Source organism: Nicrophorus vespilloides, unplaced genomic scaffold (genome assembly GCF_001412225.1).
Source record: "Nicrophorus vespilloides isolate i.1.1-1 unplaced genomic scaffold, Nicve_v1.0, whole genome shotgun sequence".
NCBI classification, from domain to species: domain Eukaryota; kingdom Metazoa; phylum Arthropoda; class Insecta; order Coleoptera; family Silphidae; genus Nicrophorus; species Nicrophorus vespilloides.
The window spans coordinates 4,868-22,440 of NW_017097359.1; the positions used below are offsets into that span (position 1 = coordinate 4,868).

A 17,573-nucleotide genomic window follows, 5' to 3' on the forward strand; every position below is an offset into this window, starting at 1 on the left:
CAACGCTCGAAGGACGACGCGATTTTTTTTTTGCTTTCTTTCGTTCGCATTGCTTTTGGTAATCGGAGATCGTCACAATCCACTAAAAACGAGACTTGAGCGTTTCGTTTTGTAGATTAATCGATAATCGACAACAATCAATTGCCTGTCGTGACCGGAGGTTAATTGCTCTCTTTTTCTCTTAAAATAAACTAATCGAATCGGACTCAAATCGAACATGAACTATTTTATTTTGTGTGGTTGACTTTGTTCCTTCCTATTTTTGTGTCGTTCCTCTTCCTACTTTTCCTTCCAACGCGAAACGATAGTTTTTCTACCTCGCTCGGAATAAAAATGAACCGTAATCGAATTGAACAGTAATTGAGCATCGGATAGCGGGAATTTTTTAATACTTGCGAATTCTCGTCATGTTTTCTACTTGTAAATTGATGTCTCTAAAGGCAAGTACTTATTTCTATTTGACAAATTGGTCAAGTACTTGTGGCATGTTTACCAACTGAAATTGTTGCTATATCATAAATACTCAAAACATGCACTAGTTTGATGAAATACAACAAAGCTTTCATTGGTACGTATAGATGGCGTCACCAATCACTATTATAATTAATATTACAAGATTTGCATAATTTGAATCCCATTTAGTATAGATTTACTGATATTCATCTTAATCGGGTGGAAAATATCAAAGTAATTGGTATTAATTTGCAGTCGGTTATTACTATAAATGCAAAGGGACAACAGTTATTCGAATATAACGAAGGCTTTAAATTAATTCCAGTCTGTGCGTAATGTCACATCATTTGTTGGATGCACTAGCAAACGTCCTTTGCGCGAGGGAGGACAAAGCTTTTTTTTCAAATCCCGCTCTTTTCATCCCTAACAACGTTGTTGTCTAGGAAACTAAACACGACGTAAAATTGGAAACTGTTTCCCCTTTCAAATTACCTGCAAATTTTCGTGTTGTGTATGTTCGAGCGACGAAACAGTTGTTTACTTTCGGTTGAAAACGTTTGTTTTGATTCTTGTGCGCGCACTGCACAACGATTGTCGCGTTTGCCTTGATCTTATTGACATTTGCGTTCTTTTTTCAGGTCTTTCCGGATGTATATCGACGTTATTACACGATGGCATTATGAATCCTGCCGAAGGTATGTTTATTTTTTTATATACAGTTTACATCGCTACTCGACATTAAATAACAAGGTTTATTTAAATTTATACAATAATTGCATACATTGGTTGTTTAAGCTAGTAGTTTGATAAGTTACGAGTAAGTACCGTACACAATACTCATTTTCTGTATAAGTAGAAGTGTGTACTATTAGTGATAATTTTCATATTTAAGTGTTAATTAATTTTAGTAATAATTAATATCAAGAATTTTACTATACATTAATTAGGGAAACTCAACATTAGAAAATACAAATTTGAGATCAAAGTTATCCTTTTTAAAATGATTTATTAACATAAACAAAATAAAGTTCTTAAAATGTAAAATTTAATAACTTATGATGTATTAAATAAATAACTCTATGAGCATTTTATATAATATGGATTAAGTCCGTTTTACACTAGAGTAAATGCTCGTCGTTAATGCATTTGAACTACCCGTAAATATGCAAATATTATATAATAATTAGTTCGAATATCAAATAAAATATTGATTTGAATCTTATAATTTCTTTATTTGTTAGAATATTTTTATTATAGTTGCTTTATGTATAATGTAATTAGTTTATAAATAATTTATTTCTAAAATTACAATAATAATTGAATGTAAATTTGGTGACATAATGTTACAAATCCCTATTTTATTGTCATTTGTTTTCGAATAGATTTAGTTTACATAATTTAAAAAGCTTTTGATTAGTAAAATCGATACGTTGTAATTAAAAGCTACACGAGACGAAAATTGGATTCAACTGGAAATGCGTTTGCGATTACTTTTTTTTTAATTTTCAGTTGGAAAATACATTTACGCTTGAATTTGATGCCGCTGATGGGTATATGTGCGTGCATATCAAAAAGCACAATGGTTTTTGTTCATTTTCTCTTCATTTGTATTTTGTTTTTTGAAGTGGATGGAAAATATTGAATATCATCGAGTGTTTCATTTATATGAAATATTGTATAAAAGTTTTATATAAAATATAAAAGTTTCATACGAAATTTACGTTCACTAATATCTTGTGTAACGTTTTGGTGTCGTAATCGAACAAATAAACACTTTCTTTTGCACGGTTTGTGAAGATTTCAATGGTTTCGTTGAAGTTGAAGACAAAAATTAAAATTTAACAATATACATTTTGTATTTAATTAATAAATCATAAATTTTGAAAAATTCTTATAAAAAATACATTAACATAAAAATTTGAGTAGAATTTACTTAATTTTAATAGTTTTCAGTATTGTTTTAATGTGTTCTTTTTATAAAGGTATCAAGCCGTCGCAAATCGAATCGGCGTAAAATGAACCCATATTTACAGTGAGGTAACTATAGGGTTTAGTTCTATATAAGTGTAAAATCTGCAATTAAGAAGCGTTATTTCACAGCGGCGTTATTGTGAATCGGCGTAAATCGAACCGTCGCAAAACGACGTTTACCTCTATTGTGTATTTAGAGAGTAAATGAAAGAAGTTATCCTTTGGGAAACGCTGTAATCGGATAATTGAATAATGAATGCGTCCATTTAATTAACGTGTTCTGTTCTTACCGTTGTTTCTTTTTTTCTTCTTTTAGTTGTGAAGCAGAGGATGCAGATGTTGAATTCACCATACAAATCCGTGATGCATTGTCTGATGAAGGTGTACCATACGGAGGGACCGAGGGCGTTCTACCGGTCTTACTCCACCCAACTGACGATGAACGTGCCGTTCCAGAGCATCCACTTCATGGTGTACGAATTCGCGCAGAAGGTGACCAACAAGGAGCACAAGTACAATCCGACGGCTCACATGACCAGCGGTGCCTTGGCAGGTGCCGTGGCCTCAGCAATCACCACACCGTTGGACGTCTGCAAGACGTTGCTCAACACCCAGCAAGTCGGTAGCATAAAAGGCATGAGGAATGCCATGAAAACAGTCTATAGGTGAGGAGATATGACAATGACTTTACGTCTCATCTGAATTTTGAACATTTCTATTAGATTTTTTAATAAGTCATCATTCTTTTCTAAAAAAATCTTTATTTCCGACAACTTCAATATTTGTTTTTCAAGGATCATTAACACAAATTCACTAGAATCTTCAACTTATACTTTTTCAACATTTTTTTTTGAAAATGTCTGTAAACTTTCTTATATTTCGTCTTCGTTTTTGAGGATCGGTGGTACACGCATTATAATTAGAAAATATCCGGGAATGTCCCTTTAATTTGGTTGGTATGTCAAAAGATGAATCTCGATGTCTGATTCAGTTGTCTAGAAATTCTTGTTTGATTTGTTGACAAAATTCAACAATTTCTACAAGTTGATATGATATCATTAAAATCATGTTAGTTACGTTCATATTTTCCATTTATTTCATTCAAAGCAAAAGTCTTTCATCGCTTTCTCGTTTCCACTTTTGTTAAGTACTTCTATAAATTGATTGGCTTTGAGCATGCGTGTGTTATGAAAAATGTTAGTCATCTTTCATTTTCTATGATTGAATTTTGAAAATGTAAAATTCTATTTTTGCAGTTTCTATTACCAATTTATTTTTGTATTTGTTGATAGAAATCAAAGAAATTCTACATTCACCTAACGATCAACAAGCAAGTAAACTGTGATTGTCATGAAGACAACTCAAATCCTCTACTCGTTACTAGACGTTAGTTTCTAAGCAACGAAAAAGTAATTTTTGGTGATCGACAATTAGATAAAACATCTGAACAAGAGACATTATTAATGAAAATTCCTTAACTATTGTTATATTAAAAAGAGTTCTATATTGAAATTCCGACAACCATAATTCCGACATTATGAAAATTTTAGCAGATTTTGGCAATCTTCATACAGGAAATTAAGGTATACAGTTATAATTTGAGATTATAAATTGTCGGGATTTTAACACTGTCGGGATTTTGTTTCGAACCGATTAAGACATTTTCTTATTGGAATCAAAATATTTTTACAATATTTTTCAATTTTTTTTATAAAAATTTTATTTTTGTTTTAATCTTTAAATTTCAATTATTTATTGCAGATTTTTATAACGATTTTTGTAAAATTAATATGTCTAAAAGTAGTACTCTTAATGTTGATCTTATATTACTCGTGAATCTTATATGTTTCTACTTTTGGTTTCAGGTTAGGCGGTTTTGCCGGCTTCTTCAGGGGAATGCAGGCACGCATCATGTACCAGATGCCTGCAACTGCGATCTGCTGGTCGACGTACGAGTTCTTCAAGTACATCCTTGGAAACGCGCGCTTGGAGGAGGTCAGACTGGTCGTTCCTCCAAGCACGGTCTTCGCCGAGGACGACGGAAGCGTTGGTAGCAACATGAGCAGGGATTCAGAGAAGCAGCAGCAATCTCTGACCCCCTCGACCGAGAAGATCAACCTGAAGGCCCGAGAGATCCCGGCGATGTCCGGCGCCGGCCTGTACGGTTCCCTGTCCTTCAACACCATGCATACCTCGGCCGATTCCAGTTTTAACAGGAGGAAAGACTCCACGATACTCGACATCACTCACACCTAGTTGCGAGTCAGAAGTATTACCTAGTTAACACACCCCCGAAGCGAAGCAAAGCAAAAATATAATTGTTTTACCAATAACGAAATATCCATCCTACGGTCACCCTTTGAATACACACGCAAACACCTTTCACAACGTTCTTTCCACCCCCGAATTTAATGAGAACACACAACAACCACAATCATAAAATCGTCATCCGTTTTAGATCAACAAAACAAAAAGAAATAAGCAGTCGAATATTAATTTATTGGAAATTTTTTGAGATGTTTGTAGAAAAGTTCGAATCTCTTGCTTTCGTCGTCTTAGGCCTCCACCGTGAAAATTTCAGTTTAAAAAAGAAATTAATGTTAAAAAACAACAACGGTTAAGAAAATTTGCAGCGTTTTCTGCTTGAAGAAACGGAAAATACGGCCTTTCTTTTGTTGTTGTATCGCTTTCGTCGACGAAAGGTACATCACATTTCGCGTGGTACAAAAAATCAATTAGTTTTGTTTTTTCTCTCCTAACAATTTCAATTTGCAAGTAATGTTGATAATAATTTAAAGAAATTATAAAATATATAAATATCAGTAGGTGCGTTTCTTCGTTGCGAGAATTCGATGGAGTTAATAAAGTTAATCGTAGTTATATGTAAATGTATATATTTGTACAAATATCAAAAAAAAAAAAAAAGAAGAAAAAATGTGAAAGCAAAAGCTGTTGAATGTTGTCTATTATTATTATTATTTCATTTGTTTGTTATTCGGTATTAAAAAGAAAAGAGCAAAACAAAAAATATCCTTGTGTATAAATGCAGAAGCGAAATTGTTGGTGCGTCGAGGGATGGAACGGAAAGGAAAATCCCGATTTGCTTTCCTTTTGTCGATTGTCGTTGGTGGTGACTCGTAGCATATGATAGATTTTACTTCCACTGATTTATAAACTATATTACTATTTTTTTTTAATAATACTATATATATATTAACTGTGTAGAGAACGAGTTATATTGTTAGTGGGGGGGCGATTTTTTGTTTGTTTGTTTGTTTCTTCTGGAAGAAACGAAGAATGTTCAAAAAAGGAAAAGTGGGGACAAAATAGGTAAAAAAGAAAGGAGTAAGAAAAAAAAAGGTCGTGTCTTTCGCAACACGCCGATTGTTGAAACACTGAGGTTTTCCTTGAACTTATTAATTTTGTTATCGAATCGTTCATTTTCTTCAATCCCAACAGTGGAATTATGTTATTTGTTTGCTTGTTCATTTTTTTGCAGTTTGTCTCCTATTTTTTTTTCTCTGTTTTCACTCTTCTCTTCAAGCAAATTTAAGAACTGCTTGTAACGACGATAGAGGAGTATATATATATATTATTAAACAACACACACACACTTATATATATATAAATATATTTAATGATACCATGTAAATGAGACATTTTTTGGCTGTGATAAAGTCCTTATCGACAATTTTCTGTATGATATTGACTTCGTTCAGATGGAAGTACTATCATATTCGTGTAACTTTTATTTTAAAGGAATGGAAGGAAAAACAAAAAAAAAGTAATTATGATGATTATGCGAGGTGGGCCGTGGACGCAAACCGGAACGATCGGCACTTTGTTCTTTTGGTTGCTATCTTATTTTGTTTACAATCACAGCAATTTGCCGTATTATTATTATTATCTTTTGTTTATTATTATTTTGTTTTGTAGTAATGCGATTTCAGTTGTTTCCTTCTAATTTTTAGCGCGCGGATCATCGCGAATCGTCCGGCTTCTCGGCCAAGTCCACCGAGCATATTTTTTTTTTGTGATAAGGGACCTTGTCACTAATTTGTAGATAGTCTTTAAGTTTGTGTCATATATATTTTTGTTTTTGTAAAATATTGAAATGAAAAAAAATATATAAATAAATAAAAGAACGAAAAGCAAAATACGAGATGGAGATGATACGATGAAGATGATGATGATGAAGATGATAAAAAAAAAGAAAGAGTGTTGGAAAAAGTAAAAACCTATTCTTTATTTAAAAAAAAAATTATATTATATATTAAATAAATAAAAAAAAAAACAATAAAAATTATGTTACAATATTGATTCTATGGTTTTTCTTATTGTTTTGTTCTTTCTTAATTTTATTATTTATATATGATGATGATGATGATAATCGTTATTGGCGAAATAAAACCGAAAATCGTTTAGTCGTCTTATTTACGATCCACTGTATTCGTTCAATTTGTTACTGTATTCTGTAAGTTTGTTCCTTAATTTTAGTCTATATATATTTTTATCTTATTTCTCTTTTGGAATCCCGTTTTTTTTCTTTTTAATTCCTGGAAGGTAACTGTTCTGCCCCATTGAAAATTGCGTCGGTGAATCCGAGTGGTTTGGGAAATATGTGCTTTTGTGTTTTGTTTCGTATGGCTGAGAACGAAAGTACCTTCGAAAATGAGAGGACAAAAATCTTGTACAATAAAAATGAACATCGACTATTTTCTAAATAAACGTAGATTTCTTGTTTTTATATTAAAAATAACGAAATTATTATTACTACTACTCGAATCTGTTTCAATTTATGTTTTCCTAATCATTGGATTTGTACAATTTGATATATTTCCATTACAAAACTAAATTAATATTCATTTTTTTTTTAATTATTTTAGTTCTACGTGATAAGAATCAATAAAATCCAACAATTTTTGTCGAGTTATAACATAAAATGCATTGAAACAGTTTTATGTTAAAAGAGAGAGATTTTTAGTAAATCTACCATTAAGATATCAAGACCACTTTTGTTATTTTACGTATAGCAATTGTCTAATGGATAAATGATAATTGTTGGATCTAAATAAGAAAATTAGTAAAATAATTTAAATTAAAAGTTATTTAATTTTGAATCAAGCAAATTTAATGGATATAGTTATGGAAATAATTGCTTTAGTTAAATTATTTGTTCGTGATATGCAATATTTTACACGTTTGTAAACAAGTTGCTAACACAGAGTCTTTGGTTGCCTGGTTTAGAAGTGGTCATGATCATAATATTGTGTAAAGTTGTGATTCGTTTTTAAACTCGTAGAAAACAATTTTATTAATAAATATGTATCAAACATTGAAGCCAAGTAAAAGTGAGGAAAATCTGCTGAAGCTGCAGGAAGAATTCAACAAAGATAAGGCAGCAAAAAAGATAAAGGTAGCAGCGACTGTGGTATCTGGATACGAAAAATCAGGTATATTTCTAGGTTACAGAACGCAAAATGGATAGGCTTAATAATTTAAATTGCAGAAAGAATGGAAGTAGAAAGTCCAGGTGAATCTGCTGAAGAAATCCCAGAACGTTTGGGTGACGCCTTCACAGATATCCCTAAGAATTTCAAAGTGGGTCCTATCATTGAAAGGACTTCTTTTAAGGTACCTCGCAGTGGTTGCAATTTCAAATTTTCACAGGCCACTGGATTCCCCATAGCAAAGAGACGTGATGTATGTTGAATTTATTGTTGAGTGTATTATTTGTTTGGTAATTGATTAGATTAGACCACATTGTCAACAGGTGAAGGAAGTATATTCAGACAGCAGATGAATAAGTTAAAAGAAATGAAATGTGCAGATAATGATCAGAAGAAAAGAAATATTGAAATAAATCAGCCTGGTTCCAGCAAAGTAATAAACAAGGTTGATAAGAAGCAGATTGATCAAGAAAACATGGATTTGATGAGTCAAATGACAGAGGAGGAGATTCTGGCTGAGAGGGAGAAGCTTATGTCCACTTTGGATCCGGCGATACTGGCGTTTATGAAGTCGAAGAGATTTCATAGGAAGGAAACTGTTGAAACGCGGCAGCCGAGCATTGCCAAACAGAACAAACCCGTCGAAGGTTTGAGCTTCGAGGATTTGCAGAGCGCGATGGAGATTTTAGATCAACCGGAATCCGACAAGTGGTTGAACTTTGATGTGCTGGAAACAAATAAGCTAGCCTGGATACAGAATGTGGACGTACCAAAAATCACGAAAGATTCCCTATACGAAGCCAGGTATTAGTATATTTTAATAAACATTTGTTAAAATTGATTAAATTGGTCTTATTTTTTAGATTTGATTTCAATGGATGGTTGCTACCGTTTACCAATGATGGTATGACCGAAAGCAATCGTTCATTGTACCATCACGGCGAAGAACCGGGAAGACCTGGTTACACCTTGCAGGAATTATTCCAACTGAGCAGGTGATTTTGTTTACTGATTATTAAACGATTTCTGGATGATTCGACGATGGACTTGCAGGTCCAACGTTAACCAGCAGAAAATCGTCGCTTTGAACACGATCGCGAACATCCTCGTCCTTCAATCGTCCGGAATCTACGACGAAGTGATCGAGATACCGATCGAGCAAATCTTCTTTGTCTTGAGATTCTCTTTGGATGATAATACACCAGCCATTCTGAACGCCAGCATTAAGGCGATGCGAAGTCTCATCTACCATCCGATAGATGAGACCTGTTTGGATAATCTGTGGAGTTTCGGTTTGGGCTTGATCCAACCTATCCTAGCCATCGATAACGAAGAGAAGTTAGATGATAAAACCGTCAACGATCAGCAGCTAGTCGAAACGAATCTAATCAAATGCCTTACTAGAACTGATATAGTAATTAGGATTAGGTATGATCTTTTCCTTCTAATAATCAGTCTTTTTTTAATATTTTGTTTTGCAGGTATATTTTAATCACTGTAAAACCGTGCCTGGAAACCGTCAGTTATTTGATGGAAATACTGACCAGATTAGCGAGAGATTCCAATTTCGTTATGATGCAAGTCTACGAATGCCATGGTCTTCTGCAAAGCGTCATCACGAATTTTGCTCCGGACATCACGAATCTGAGTATTCAACTTCGGTCATTGAAAATCAATGCTTTATTTCACTAAGCAAGTTGTTTTTATTTTATTTTAGAGAATCTAACGAATTCTTACGGACAACCCTTAACCCAGGCCCTCAAATTTCTTAGAGTCCTGAGCGCGGGGAGCAGAAAAATCGCAATTCAGTTGATTGACAAGTGCGTTCTGTTTTAATTATTACATTAATTAATTAAATAATAACACTATTTTCAGGTACAAGATTCTTGATTCCATAATGTCTTATTTATCAAACGAATCAATTTCTGCTAACGTGAACGGAATGAAGCTTCAAATCGAAGCTTTTCGTCTGTGGTCAAGCTTAGCGCGTTACGGCTTAACCTTGGACAGATTCAAGTAAGGATATTAATTAATAATATTGTTATTTGTGAAAGTGGTATTTACTAAAATTACCATTAACTATTCTTTTTCTAAAAGTGGACTTATTTGCTATTAAAAAGAGTGGTATAAGTCCATTTGGAGGTAAAAAACGTATTTTTTTAACAATTTTAATAATTATTATTGCAAAATGAAAAGTAACAGTTTTATAGTGTAAAAAACATCACACGAATTGATTAACGTTTGTAGGGACTTTCAACACGTGCTTTATAAACTTTTGGATTATCATCTGAAGAACAGCGATCATACATCTTCCTACACGGTTCAAGCCCATGTCTCGTCTCTGCTGATTCTCATATCGGAGGTCGCCAAACATGACTTCGACGCTACTAAAGTTTATTATCAGCTACTGCTCGATCTGGGTGTAACCAAATGGTTAACGCAGTTTACAACGATGCAACAATTCACGGTATGTTTGTAAATACCAAAGACAAATGGATCATTAAGAACGTCTGTTTTCAGTGTGGAAAGTTGCAAATAGTGTCCAGTTTTCTTGTAGCCATGACCAATTTCGTCATGTCCAACAAACCGAGCTCCGTTGATATGTCAGTAGATGTGCTCATCAATTTTGCGGAAAAGATGATGGATTCGCACGGATTCAATCTTGTCACAAAAGATATTCAGTGATTATTACACAAGTGTTAGTCTTGACTTTGAATTTATTTTTTTTAATGGTTTTCAGATCGGCTTCGAACGTGTTAAATAATTATGAGACGCACAAATGCGGTGCTAATTTTAAGTACACTGAAGCTGCGGTTTGGAATTGTTCGGATCACGTCGTTCCCGTCTTTAAACCGAACAGCTGCATACCCTTCATTCGGGTATTTTCAGATTTCGTCGAGTCTACCAAAAATAAGAAGGTAAAACTTCAATAACAAAAGTTCATTCCTTATGTGTTTCATTTATGTAATTTGTCAAGCATCCTAGACTCAATTGCTTATTTCACACATTCATGGTCTTTATATGTCAAGTATTTGTTACTTGGCAAGTATCGTGCACTGATCGTTAAATTTCTATATTATCTTTCAGTTGATGATCAAATTTCTGTCAAATGATAACGTACTTCTTTACTTGCGACAAGTGAAGCAGGCGAACAAGTATTACTTGACAGGCAATTGGTATACGAGAGTGGAGAGCGGTCTTCTTTTAAGCATCCTGAAGATGGCGATCGAAGTGCAGAATAGCATCGACACAGGATTCTTCTATGCCTTAGCGATGAAGACTTTGAGCATTTACCACGAAGATCAGAAACCGGACGTCGAGTACGTGTTAAAACACGCCATCTTCTCGCCGGAATTCTATCCGCCGGACGTTTTTCTTGCCAGAATGGACATTGAGGATGCGGAAGATCCTAGCAAGGAAACGTTGAAATCTGCACTAGATAACATCAATGATATCTTTAACGTTTACATGAACGTTTTGGGCCTGAAGAAGGTATTTGCTTCGCGTAAACATATCCAATTTATATTAATGTAATCGCTTTCAGTTGAAAGTGAATCCGTTGTGGCAATCGGTTGATGTGAATATGGAAAATGCTCTTCCAATCGACTGGATCTACAGCCCGATCATAATACTTTACTCGAATCAGCAAGAGGAACAGAATACCATTACCAAAGATGATCAGGTCTTCATCATCACCAATTGCCTGAGATGGGTGTACATCTACGAGACATATTTTCCTAGTTTGGCCATTATGATCGATACTACCGATCGCTTCTGTCGACTTGCCTGCACCTTCCTGGGCAGCGACAGTTTATTCTTAATACCAGATGTGAAGAATCTGCTTGAACTCTGTCTAAAATCTGTACTCAAGATTGGCGATCAACTGAATTTTGAAAGAAACATTCACGGTCTGTGCAACTTCCAAGACTTCTTCACGCAACTGTTGGAGCAATACCTGGGCGTCAGCTACGGTGATGCCCTCTTCGGTAATTTCGTATTGATTCCTCTCGCCCAAAAGCACAATGTCAAGTACAGGAAAACCGTGTGGTCGGAATACGCCGGAATCGTGCAAGTTTTCAATCTCACTGAGAAAGATGTAAGTTTATTTAATTCAATCAAATGAATTGCATTTTTTACCTCCATTTTCTTCATCTATGTATACTTTGTGTGTTCTTAAATAAGTATAACATTGAATATGCGTTGCTCTTTTGCAGATCGTCCTATCTATTGAGTCATTTTTGGAGCCGGAGGAAACGGATATGTCTCTTCTGCGTTGTTACGCACAAGCGTTGCGCACTCATAATATTAGGACTCATTCGGTCTTCTACAAAATTGCTAAACACCATGTGCAAAAATTTCATGCTCGACGAAATATGCTAAATGAAAGTACCTTCGAAATGGAGAATAAAAATATTGTACAATAAAATCTAAATAAACTTAGTTTTCTTATTTTTATATTAAAAATAATTGTGTTTTCCTAATCATTAGATTTATACAATTTGAATATATATTTAAGTTGCAGTTACTCTACTTCTTAAGAGTTCTAAGATTTTTTTTTCAAATGTAGATAAAAAAATCTTATTTTTTCACACAATATTTATATCTAACTAGGAAAATTAGTTAAACAATATCAATTAAACTTATGTGCATTTCAATTAGTGGAGAAATGTTAAAAAGTCAACTTAAATTGTAAAAAATTACTGTTATTTTATAAATAAGTAAGTAAAAAATCATTGTAAATTTTAGCACAAAACATTTTTGTTTATGATAAACGCGATATACAATAACTTGCACTATTGTCGAACGCGTTGCTGGATTGTTCACATCAATTTTGTGTAAAGTTGTGATAGTTTGTAAATTCGTTTTTAAACTCGTTGAAAACTATTTTGTTAATAAAAATGTATCAAAAACCGAATCCAGGTGAAACCCACAGAGATCTGCTGAGGCTGCAGGAAGAATTCTACAAGCATATAGCAGCAAAAAAGATAAAGTTAGCATCAATAGTGGTATCTGCATACGAAAAACCAGGTATATTTCTAGCTTACAGAAAGTAAACTGCATGGACTAAATAACTTAAATTGCAGAAAAAAAGAAAGAAGAAAGTACAGGTGAATCTTCTGATGAAATCTCAGTGGGTTTGGATAACGGCTCCATGGATATCCCGAAGAATGGCAATGAAAGGATTTCTTTTAAGAGACCACCTGGTAAATTCAAATTTACAGCGGCCTCAGGATTTCCACCTCCCATGAGACGTGATGTATGTTGTAATTATTTGTTGAGTGTATTATTCATTTGGTAATAGATGATTAGGTCACACTATCAACCGGCGGAGGAAATATATTTTCACAGATGAAAAAGCTAGAAACTACACCAGAGACTACGCCAAATGTATTGAAATGGGCTGATTTTGATCCGCAGAAAAGAAACATTGCAATAACTCGGCCTGGTTTAAGCAGTGTAATAAGTAGTTTTGAAAGGGAGCTGATTCATTTCGACAACATAGATTTGCTTGCACGAATGACGCAAAAGGAGATTATACAAGAGAGGGAGAACATTATATCTATGATGGATCCGGCGATACTAGCTTTTCTGAAGTCGAACAGACTCCATTCGAAGGAAACTGGTGAAACGTGTCAGCCGAGCGATCCCAAACAGTTCGAGGATCTGCAGATCGCAATTGATCCTGAATTCGATAAGTGGTTGAACTATGATATGCTGAAAAGCAATAAGCTTACTTGGTTTCAGATCCTCGACGTACCAAAACTCACGAAAGAGTCCCATAACACACCCAGGTATTGTTATATTGTTATATTTTACTAATACATTTGTTAAAATCGACTTATTTCTTTGTAAATAGATTTGATTACAACGGATGGTTACTGCCGTTTACCAGTGCTTTTATAATCGATTGCGAACGCGGTCGTGCTTTGTACCATCAGGGCGATGAACCGGGTTACACATTTCAGGAACTATTCCAAATGTGCAGGTGATGTTGTTTACTGATTATTCAATGATCTCCGGATGATTTGACGATGGACTTGCAGGTCCAACGTTTACCACCAGAAACTTATTGGTTTGAACACGATCGCGAACATCCTCGGTCTTGAAGCGTCCGGAATCTATGACGAAGTCATCAAGATACCGATCGAGCAAATGTTCTTCGTACTGAGATTATCTGCGGAAAACAAATCTCTAGCCGTTCTGAACGCTAGCTTCAAGGCGATGCGAAATCTCTTCTACAATCCAATAGATGAATCCTGTTTGGATAATCTGTGGAGTTTTGGTTTGGGCTTGGTCCAACCTATCCTCGCCATCGATAACGAAGAGAAGTCCGATGATAAAACCATCAAAGATCAGCAGCTAGTAAGAACGAACCTCATCAAATGCCTTATGAGATCCAATATACTAATTAGGATTAAGTAAGTGTTTTTTTTTTCAAATACAATTTTATAGTTAATATATAACATTTCAATATCTTCGTGCGCATATAATAATTAGGGTATTTATTTATAATATCATTGTTAAAATTGTTTGAATTGCAGATACATTTTAAACACTGTTAAACCGTGCCTGGAAACCATCATTTATTTGATCGAAATATTGACTAGATTAGCGAGGGATTCGAAATTCGTTGTTATGCAAGTCTTCGAATGCGAAGGTCTTCTGCAAAACATCATCACGAATTTCGTACCGGACATCATGAATCTGAGTATTCGACGTCGGTCATTGAAAATAGATGATTTTTATCACTAATCGAGTTTTTTTGTTGTTAATTTTAGAGAATATAAAGAAGTCTCACGGACAAGCCACAACCTACGCCCTGAAATTTCTTAGAATTCTGAGCGGGAGGAGCAGAAATATCGCAATCGCAATGATTAACAAGTGCGTTTTTTTTTAATTATTTAATTTCTTAATTAATTAATTAATAACACTGATTTCAGATACAAGATTGTTGATTCCATACTGTCTTATTTGATAAACGAAGCGTTTTTTGCTAACATGAAAGGAATGATGCTTCAAATCGAAGCTTTTCGTCTGTGGTCAACGTTTGCGCGTTACGGCTTAACCATAGACAGATTCAAGTGAGGATTTTCAATCAATTATAATATTGTTATTTGGTGAATTAATGAAAATGGAAATTTAGGGACTTTCAGCACGTGCTTCTTAAGCTTTTGAATTACCATCTGAAGAACAGCGATATAACATCTCCTCTCACGGTTCAAGCCCATCTCTCGTCTCTGCTGATTCTCATATCGGAGGTCACCAAGCATGACTTCGGCGCTACTAAAGTTTATTACCAGCTACTTCTAGATCTGGGTGTAACCAAATGGTTTACACAGTTTAAAAAAATGCAAAAATTCAAGGTACGTTTGCAATTACCAAAAAAAAAAAATGGTTCACTAAGAACGTCTGTTTTCAGTGTGGAAAGTTGCAAATAGTGTCTAGTGTTCTTGTGGCCATGACCACTTTCATTATGTTCAAGCCGAATTCCGTTGGTATGTCGGTGGATAGGCTCATCAATATTGCGGAAAATATGGTGGGTTCGTACGGATTCGAACTTGTCACCGAGGACATTCAGTGATTATTAAACAACTGTTAGTCTAGACTTTCAATTCAATAATGGTTTTCAGGTTTTCATCGAATTTGTTAAATAATAACAAGACGCACAAAAGCCGTGTCAATTTCAAATACACTGAGGCTGCGATTTGGAATTCGTTAGATCATGTCATTCCCGTCCTCAAATCGATAAGTTGCATACCATTCCTTCGGGTATTTTCAGATTTCGTCGAATCTACCGAGAATAGAAAGGTACATCCATTAAGTTTATCCAAAATGTTGAGAAATAATTAATTCATTTCATATTTATGTGTAATATAAGTAACTTGCCTTAATCATCATTGCTTATTTTAATAACACATTCTTTATATTGCATATGTCAAGTATTCGTTACTTGGCAAGTATCGTTAAAGTTTTGTATTATCTTTCAGTTGATGATCACATTTCTGTCAAATGCAGACGTACAGTTTTACTTGAAATTAGTGAATCAAGCGTACAAATATGACTTGACAAGCAATTGGTATACCAGAGTGGAGAGCGGTCTTCTTTTAAGTATCATCAAGATCGCAATCGAAGTGCAGAATAGCATCGACACAGGATTGTGCTATGGCTTAGCGATGAAAACCTTGAGTATTTACCACGAAGAGCAAAAACCGGACATAGAGTACGTAATAAGGAACGCCATCTTCTCGCCAGACTTCTATCCGCTGGACGTTTTTCTCGCCATAATGAACATTGAGGATGCTGAAGATATTACCAGGGATACGATGAAAGCTGCCCTGGATAATATCGATGATATCTTTTACGTCTACATGAACGTTTTAGGCCTGAAAAAGGTATTTGCTTGAAGTAAACATATACAATTTATTGTCATGTAATCGTTTTCAGTTGAAAGTAAATCCGTTGAGGCAATCGTTTGATGTGAAGATAGGAAATGCTCTTCCGATCGACTGGATCTACACTCCGATCATAACACTGTACGCACAACAGCAGGATGAAGATAATAACATCACCGAAGATGATTTGGTCTTCACCATCACCAATTGCCTGAGATGGGTGTACATCTACGAGACGTACTTTCCTAATTTGGCTTCGATGATCGATAGTACCGAACGCTTCTGCCGACTTGCCTGTACCTTTTTAGGCAGCGACAGTTTATTTTTAATACCAGAAGTCGGGGATCTACTTTGGCTGTGCCTGAGATCTGTACTCATAAGCGAGGATACACTGGATTTTGAAAGAAACATTCACGGTCTGTGCAACTTCCAAGACTTCTTCACGCAACTCTTGGAGCAGTACGAAGGCGTCAGCTACTGTGATATCCTCTTCAGTAATTTCGTACTGATTCCTCTCGCCCAGAAGCATGATGTCAAATATAGAAAAGCCCTATGGTCGGAATACACTGGAGTCGTGCAAGTGTTCAATCTCACTGAGAAAGATGTAAGTTTAATTAACTTTTAAAGTCAGTCTGTACGTTACTCTTTTGCAGATGGCCTTAGCTATTGAGTCATTTTTGGAGCCAGAGGAAACAGATGTGACTCTTCTAAATTGTTATCAACGAGTGTTGGCTTCTGGCAAAATAAGAACTAATTCGGTCTTGTACAAAATTGCCAAACACCATTGGAAAAAGTACATTGCTAGACGAAACACTAATGAAAATGAACAAAATCTTGATTAGTTCACTAATGCATCCAAATATGTTGATAATTATATATATTTCAAAATATTTTTTTAAATCAAAATTATAGATGTGATCATGTTATATGTTATAGAATCTTACAAAACTAATGTGTTTGTTAATTTATTATTATTTTTGTAAGATTTCTGCATTTTTTTTGTAATACATTTATACATATTTTTGATATTTTTTTAATATAAAATAAATGCTGAGATTATAATTTAATATTGTTTCAAAAAGACGTTGAGAAGTATAAAGAGCGCAAAAATAGTTCAAATGAATCAAACATTATGCCGCCAAATATGTTAATTTTTTTTATTGAAATTATTATTTCTTTTCAATAATAATTTTGACAAATATGTATTTAATGTTACTTTAATCCCTTATAACATTCTAAAATAATCATATATTTCAATATATTTTTCAGTTGTTTACAAATAAATAAGAAAAGAAATAGTTCAAAT

At 34.3% G+C, this 17,573-nt stretch overlaps 3 protein-coding genes across 4 annotated transcripts; all 3 read left to right on the top strand.

Moving 5' to 3' along the window:
• Positions 1 to 1,091: 1,091 nt before the first annotated feature.
• Positions 1,092 to 5,026, top strand: LOC108559908 (mitoferrin-1; the record flags this gene model as incomplete). The annotated part of the gene is given in 3 exon segments (XM_017917287.1): positions 1,092 to 1,148; positions 2,741 to 3,089; positions 4,290 to 5,026. Coding segments are annotated over 3 exon segments (797 nt in total), but the record flags the coding sequence as incomplete, so codon positions are not given.
• A 2,644-nt stretch (positions 5,027 to 7,670) lies between these two features.
• On the top strand, positions 7,671 to 12,298 carry LOC108559902 (RNA polymerase II-associated protein 1-like). Its single transcript, XM_017917277.1, has 14 exons — positions 7,671 to 7,877; positions 7,934 to 8,127; positions 8,182 to 8,678; positions 8,738 to 8,869; positions 8,928 to 9,302; positions 9,356 to 9,522; positions 9,592 to 9,694; positions 9,750 to 9,890; positions 10,122 to 10,341; positions 10,395 to 10,555; positions 10,615 to 10,792; positions 10,962 to 11,366; positions 11,419 to 11,970; positions 12,089 to 12,298. The coding sequence occupies exons 1-14, from the start codon at positions 7,748 to 7,750 to the stop codon at positions 12,296 to 12,298; spliced, it is 3,465 nt and encodes a 1,154-aa protein (XP_017772766.1). The 5' UTR covers positions 7,671 to 7,747.
• A 371-nt stretch (positions 12,299 to 12,669) lies between these two features.
• On the top strand, positions 12,670 to 17,210 carry LOC108559910 (RNA polymerase II-associated protein 1-like). 2 transcript variants are annotated; one of them, XM_017917294.1, is made up of 14 exons: positions 12,670 to 12,902; positions 12,959 to 13,131; positions 13,185 to 13,666; positions 13,732 to 13,860; positions 13,919 to 14,293; positions 14,417 to 14,592; positions 14,654 to 14,756; positions 14,816 to 14,956; positions 15,019 to 15,238; positions 15,295 to 15,452; positions 15,506 to 15,683; positions 15,863 to 16,267; positions 16,320 to 16,871; positions 16,921 to 17,210. In XM_017917294.1, the coding sequence occupies exons 1-14, from the start codon at positions 12,773 to 12,775 to the stop codon at positions 17,107 to 17,109; spliced, it is 3,411 nt and encodes a 1,136-aa protein (XP_017772783.1). In that variant the 5' UTR covers positions 12,670 to 12,772; the 3' UTR covers positions 17,110 to 17,210. The 2 variants fall into 2 exon arrangements, with proteins under 2 accessions (XP_017772783.1, XP_017772784.1); XM_017917295.1 differs by having other exon boundaries at positions 14,417 to 14,583.
• The last annotated feature ends 363 nt before the right edge of the window (positions 17,211 to 17,573 follow it).

Bases quoted from the DNA above. Each gene is read 5' to 3' on its own strand.
- LOC108559910 (XM_017917294.1), top strand. From the start codon at position 12,773: ATGTATCAAAAACCGAATCCAGGTGAAACCCACAGAGATCTGCTGAGG. The intron at 13,667-13,731 runs GTATTGTTATAT...CTTTGTAAATAG, and splicing joins GAGTCCCATAACACACCCAG to ATTTGATTACAACGGATGGT. The intron at 14,294-14,416 runs GTAAGTGTTTTT...TTTGAATTGCAG, and splicing joins AATATACTAATTAGGATTAA to ATACATTTTAAACACTGTTA.
- LOC108559902 (XM_017917277.1), top strand. From the start codon at position 7,748: ATGTATCAAACATTGAAGCCAAGTAAAAGTGAGGAAAATCTGCTGAAG. The intron at 8,679-8,737 runs GTATTAGTATAT...CTTATTTTTTAG, and splicing joins GATTCCCTATACGAAGCCAG to ATTTGATTTCAATGGATGGT. The intron at 9,303-9,355 runs GTATGATCTTTT...TTTGTTTTGCAG, and splicing joins GATATAGTAATTAGGATTAG to GTATATTTTAATCACTGTAA.